The sequence below is a fragment of the Triticum aestivum genome, chromosome 1B (assembly GCF_018294505.1).
Source record: "Triticum aestivum cultivar Chinese Spring chromosome 1B, IWGSC CS RefSeq v2.1, whole genome shotgun sequence".
Classification (NCBI taxonomy): Eukaryota; Viridiplantae; Streptophyta; class Magnoliopsida; order Poales; family Poaceae; genus Triticum; species Triticum aestivum.
The window spans coordinates 394,992,957-394,999,769 of record NC_057795.1 but is presented as its reverse complement, the minus strand read 5'-3'; the positions used below and the strand labels follow the sequence as shown (position 1 = coordinate 394,999,769).

At 45.5% G+C, this 6,813-nt stretch overlaps 1 protein-coding gene across 1 annotated transcript; it reads right to left on the bottom strand.

The window, feature by feature from the left end:
- Positions 1-965: 965 nt before the first annotated feature.
- Positions 966-2,030, bottom strand: LOC123091646 (putative expansin-A30). The gene is made up of 2 exons (XM_044513223.1): positions 1,835-2,030; positions 966-1,740 (listed from the first exon to the last, which is right to left on the bottom strand). The coding sequence occupies exons 1-2, from the start codon at positions 1,992-1,994 to the stop codon at positions 1,115-1,117; spliced, it is 786 nt and encodes a 261-aa protein (XP_044369158.1). The 5' UTR covers positions 1,995-2,030; the 3' UTR covers positions 966-1,114.
- Positions 2,031-6,813: the final 4,783 nt, after the last annotated feature.

Genomic DNA, 6,813 nt, shown 5'->3' with positions numbered 1-6,813 from the left:
GTACGAGATCCACAGCTCGAGACCACCTACCTCGAGGTCTGCCGGTTTTCACACCAACACTGATGTTCTCGTGGCTTTTGGAAGGCCATTTCCTAGAGATCAACTATGATCAATGGCCACAAATAGAACAAGAGGGATACTACCTTATATATCCTCAGTGGTCTACATTTTATGAAGAAAATCTCCGAGCCCCAAGGAGAGAAGAGGGATAGGTTTGCCAAAGAACAAGGGAGTGCTAGAAATGATGTGGAGCATGCATTTGGTGTGCTCCAATCTTGTTGGGTTATTGTTCGGTGTCTTACTAGAACATGGAGCACTAGCACTACATGGGAGGTAATGACAGGTTATGTGATCATGCACAACATGATCGTAGAGGATGAGCGTGATGACAACTTCTATGACCAAAGATGGGATTATGAGGGTGAGTTGGTTGAGCTCGAGGGAGAGGCGGCAACGTTTGCGTAGTTCATCCAATTTCATCATGAAATACGTGATCAAGCAACTCACATTCAACTTCAAATGATTTGGTTAAGCATATGTGGACTCACGTAAAAAACCAATAGTTATATCTGCTCTTTTTCTTTCAATTTATTTGCTATAATTTTAAATCTATTTGGTTGTAAAACTATGTGATTTATATTTGTTTGGTTGTAAGTTATTTGACTTATTTATTTAATAATGTGCAATGTTTCAATCATTTGTTTATTTGATGTAAATGTGTAGAATGTCTAAAATAAGAAAGTTTAGATAAAAACAGCAATGCGAATCAAATGGATTACCCGTTGGACGCACCGGCCAGAAAAGAGCTGACAACGGATAGACACCGCCCCTCCAGACCATCTATAAACTAATAGAAAGCGGACAAATCCAACGTCCGTTGGGTCGGCCGGTTGGAGTTGGCCTTACGGCTGTACCAACTTTAGTCTTTAGTCTATCCACCAGCCACCTCTGGACGGGGGCAACGCGCGAGAGTGGTCCTAGAGAGAACTGAAAATAAGGAACGACGCAACGAAAACGGTAGAGGGCAACGATTATCCCAGCAGAGCACCGGAGAGCATTGTCAGTGTCACAGCTCCTGCTTCTTGTGCTGTGCCTCAGACCTTCGCTTCGACTCCTATTTGAAGTTGGCGCGAGCCTGGTACGTGAGCCCGATGCTCCAGCTCGCCGGCGCGGCGTCGGCGGCGACGATGGTCAGCCCGGTGGTGTAGGAGGTGAGCTTGAAGCTGAGCGCCTGGCCGCCGAGCTGCCCGAACGCCTGGTACGATGCGCCCCAGTTGTGGCTCATGCGCAGCCACACCATGCCGCCGCTGCCCTTCACCCACATCTCCCCGACGTCGCCGGCGCCGCCGACGTTGGTGACGTACACCAGCAGCCAGTGCGGGTTCCCCTGGAACGCGAACCGGATCCCGCCCTTGCGCATGCACGGCACCCTGCGGTACATGACGGGGACGATGCCCGCATGCCAGTCGGCCATCTTCTTGAAGGCCGGGATGGCGAGGTCGAAGTGGGTGCGCGGCGGGTTGCACCAGCCGCCGTTGTTGGTGTCCTGCGCCCAGTTGGGCGGGCACAGGTTGGTCGCGGTCACCGTGAGCACCGGCGAGCCCCTGTAGCAGGCCGTGGCTTTCACGCACCGGATCTGGTAGCACGTCCCGCACCCGTAGCCGTCCAGGAACAGCGTCGAGCTCAGCGCCGCCGTGTCCGCGCCGTACCCCGCCGTGATATCGTACCCGCACGCCCCGCCTGCGAGAACACAAGAACTAGACATTAGCATAACAAGAAACAAGCATGCATGGTCATTGACCAATGTAGTACGTGTGCAGTGCAGGCTACGTACCCATCGTCTCGGCCGTAGCCTCGTCGCCATAGAACGTGGCGTGGGCGGGAGTCCACTGCATGGCCCTGAACCTGGCGTCCACGGTGGTGGCCACGCCGGCAAGGGAGACGAGGAGGACCAAGACGGCCGCGGACTTGGACTTGGACGCAGCAGAAGCCATTGCCTTCGCTTCGCTTTGCCTTGTAGTAGTGCTCTCTTCTTGGCTGAGTTCTGTCAGAAGATGGCATGGGGCGAGTGGATTTATAGTGTGCACTACGTCGGATTGGATCAATCAGTGTGGTGGTCAGATCAGCCGGTGATGATTGAGGAGGAATATATATCGTTCAATCTTCGGGCCAAGTCGTGCCTGCACGCAGTCGCGAAATCGTGCAGATTTGTACGGCGTGGCATACGTGCGGGCAAGGAACCGAGCTGTACTCTGTTATTCTGCCGTTTTGCTGGTAGACCGGATTTTGTATGTTTTTCTCCTTCGAAAAGGAATTTCGCACGTTGGAACTGTGTCTTTTAATTTCTGATCACGATATGTTATTTTTTCTGGGAGAGATCGGATAGGTTATCATTCTTATTCTATTTTTTAAAACTAGCACAAATGTTCGTGCGTTGCAACGGAAAAAAGACAACGTTTTCTATGAATGTGCCGGGTCAAGCAACTATGCCATAAGACAATGGATGGATCTTTGATCAGGACATGCATTGTTATGATTCCCAGTAAATTGATTTGACTGAAGAGCGTAACTTTATTATTAATTTATTCTTTAGATGACTATTGGTACATTCTAAAATTTAAAAGTAAAACATGAAATAAATAGCAATATCAACAAATCTGAAGTAATAGCAACAGCAAGCTAACCAATCACGTGTGATAGTTGCAGTAAGTATCTATTCAAAAATAATAATGCAACAAGCATAATCTGCTCATATTTTTTAGTTAAGAATTTTTTTTGTGTGGAACTCGCATCAAAACGTATTTTATCAGAAAAAATTATAGACACTCATCTTTTCTTGGAGGACTTCATATTAACATGTTTGATGCTTCCTGGGTTTGAATTGAATCTGTAAATATATTTCATGAAAAAAAAAGTTTGTAAAATATATGCTCGATACCCTGAACTGAAGTTATGACTCTAAATTCTCTCTCATGTTACTTCCTATGTTTATTATCTATATCTACTCTGTGCTTCTTTTAACTAAAAGAAATATAGCCAATTTAGTTCATAAATGACACCAAGATGACCAGCTCATATGTTCAAGTCACAGCCCACCCCTCCTCTCCTACTATGCAACCACACAATTAGAGATGCGTAACAGAGCACTAAAGTGAACAAAAAAAACCAGGGATGCTTCCTTCCCGACGCATGTTGTTCTTGATGCCGAAGGACCGTGGCTTGTGTAGAGAGCAGACCATCAGATAATTACGCACCCCAAGCCCAGCACGCTGGACACACGTCACACACATGACGACAGAGACGCGTGCAGCCGGCTAGCATGCTTTGCCGCCCGAGTGGTGCACATGAGCGCGCATCGCACGTCACGCTCGCCGGACACAGTTATCGGACGCACGCCGCACACCAGCACAGCCGCTGTCCTCGTCAAACCCACCGTTTGCTGCTAGACAACAGACGTCTCGGTCGTCTCGTCCTCGTGTTCCCTTCTTCCTCCTCTCCAATCAGGAACTACTAATTCCCTCGATAGATTAGATGGGCGCGTAGGCGACTGACGGTCTCGAGCGTTGCCAGAAAGCGCCACGGGGCTCTGTGACTCGCTTCTCAACTGGTTCCGAAGGTTTGCTGCCTAGCCCTCCTCTTCCATCCTTTTCGCTCACGGTCGGCAGGAGGGACGAATCACCCTGTGGAACTTGCCTCATCGTATGCCTCCTCTCGTCCGATGGCTCCATCTGCTAGTCCGCCTCTACCGCCGGATCCACCTTTTGCCTTCTCTTTCATGATCCAGTATTTATTGGAGGGTTAGAGAGGGCACCAAGGGTTGCAGAGATTGGTGTCTCGTGTAGGAAACAAACACGAGCGGGGAGACCGGGAGTGCTTGCGAACGAAAAGACTCCAAGTGGGCAACATATATAGGACAAAAAAATCACCTAAACGGGGTGGACGAAAACAACAACGCAGCGGGGGATATATAGATAGATTAGTATCACCTTGAATATAGAAAATAAATATAGACATGTTGAAGAAAAAAACTTAATGCGTAAATTCACGGGAAGAAACGTAAGGGCCCGTGCATTGCAACGGAATAAAAAATGTCCATGCACTTTATTAATGACAAAACACAGCGTGTAAGCCGCAATAATCAAGCTCTCCTTTTTTAGTGAGAGACTCATGCATTCATGGTAAAAACTAATGTATATTTTAAGGTAGATGCATGATGTTAATAACATATAGTATGATTTATATAACCATGAATGCAACTATATCGTAGATCAAAAATCTATCAATGAGATACTTTTACTTTATGAAATGTCATAAACTTTGTGAATACTTCAAATGATATTAGTAGGAACCGTAAATTTTTCAGAAATTTAGAAAATCAAATAACATACTTAGAGTTTGAACCTACTTGAATTTAAATTTAGTTTGAATTTGAACAGGAAATATTAACTATATGTAATACTCCTATGTAAATATTTTATTTGGATCTTTAGTGGTCCATATAAGCAAACATAAATTTTACAAGGCATTTGAATGAATTTTGGTTCAAACAATCCAACTTTTGTTTGAAATAAAACAAAAGTAGAAAAGGAAAATAGACAGAACCCATCCCATGAGTAGATGCGTCCTCTCTCTGTTTATTGGATCGGATCTCTTTCTTGTTGGCACCTACAACCAAAAAGTCACTTTGGAACCCGGGTGCATTGGAGCCCTATTTTTTGAACTGTGTCAAAATGCTATTTTGAAGTTTCAAAAAATTCTGAAAACAAATCAACATGTTTATATGAATGTATATTACACATGTGTAAATTTGGATGCTGAAATAAGTAACCATGTGAGTTACACAAAAATGACAAAATCGTCATTTTGGAAAGATGAACAGTGCATGCATTATTCACTATTTAGGAATCACCATTTTGTCATTTTTGTATAGGTCGCATATTTACTTATTTCATCACAAAACTTTACACATGTGTAATATACATCCATATGATGACATAGAATTTTTCTCAGAATTTTTTGAAACTTTAAATGTGATTTTCGAAGTATTTAAAATAAAGTCCTCCAATACACCCGGGTTCCAAAAATCCACTCTCACCCACCTACAACCGGCTATCTCATGTAAGCCCTTCTCTCTCGATCTATCTGATCTCGTATGATAAACTGAACCTACGCCTCACCCCATTTTTCTTTATTTCGGAAAGACTTGTTGATTGTCTACTTGCGGACATATAAAAATCTGTGAGATTCGATGTAAAGTACCAAGGTGGCACTATCAATTAACATAAGCAAACTTTGTCTTTTAAAAGAAACTGAAAGGCAACTCTGCTGGTTGCATCCTTTACTACGTAATAGCGTAGAGGTTCTTGGGTTGATCCCAAAAAGAGCAATATTTTCCCCTTATTATAGGATGCCTGGCAGTTATTTTTGTCTAGATGGGCTAAGGCCCGATAGCGGCTTGGTGAGGAGGGTGGGGCGCAGCAAGTCATTATGCATCAGCTTCGTCGCCGCGCCGCCGGGCTGCCAGGCGTAAAAGAAGTAGTCGTCTGAGGGCTCTTCCGTGGGACTGAAGAAGAGCTTTGGCCGGCCGGCGGCGACGAACTCTGGTTTGCCCGCCGGAGGTGGAGCTCGAAGAAGCGCGGCGACGAGAGCGTGGCCTGCCACGAACGTGAGACGCAGCGAAAGCGCCCCGCGGACTTGGCCGGCAGGTAGGCAAGGATTTCCATGACGACTTTGTGTGGCAACGGCGACCTCTGTGCCGAGGCATCATCGTCCTGCTGCTTCTCCTGCTCCTGCTCGTGTGCCGCCATCGATCCTTGTGCTTAATTGTTCTCGGTTGTAGTGGCTTCCGATGATGCCCCGATCGATGATCTCGCGTGGTTGTCTATGATGGCTCGATCTTATTTAAAACGGCGAGAGATCGAGCTTGGCTACGTGAAGCAGGAATCGTGCTTGTGTACGTAGACGTCACAAGTTGGTGTTTGCGTTTGATTCGGTTTGGGCGTCCCGCGTCTTGTTTCCTATTTAGTGTCTACGGGTTTGAGTTGTACCACGTGACCAAAACTAACATCGTGCGTGACGGGCGTGGGCCACATGATCACATGAATAGTACCACCTCGAATGTAGAAAATAATATTGGTGAAAACTGAAAGTGTAAATTCACGGAAAGAAACCGTATTGTGACGGTGAACCCACGGAGTCAATCCGTGTTTTATTATTAGGAAAAGATAACATATACACTTTATTCAACCGAAATAACAGATACATCATCTGTTTGTGAGGAAAGGTACAATTTCAATCATAGGCTCCTCAAACCAATCAACAGCACAAAAAAAATCTAGCCAACCTAGCAAGCTCGTGCACAACTTTATTGGCTTCCCTATTACAGTGTTCAAGCATGGAGGAAGAAAAATCACAAGCCAAAAAATAGCAATCATCAAAAATTGCAGTCGCCGCTCCTGCTGACCGTCCTCCATTATTCATAGTTTCAATAACCTCCAGATTATCAGAATTAATGACAAGGCGGTTGCATCCCGCCCGTTGTGCTAGTGATAGACCAAATCTGAGAGCCCAAGCTTCCGCTGTTAGAACGTCGACACAATGATCTATTTTCCATAAACCCCCTGCAATAAAATTCCTTTTATATTCTCAGGGTGGCCCCAACCGTACCTTTGACAAGATCATAATCAAAAGAAGCATCAACACTAAGTTTTACATATCCCACTGGAGGACGAGTCCAACCCCCCTTTTCATAGAAGCCTTTGGACTGGAGGCACCAACATAATTAGTCGTAAGAGCTTGTATCCTCATTGAAAC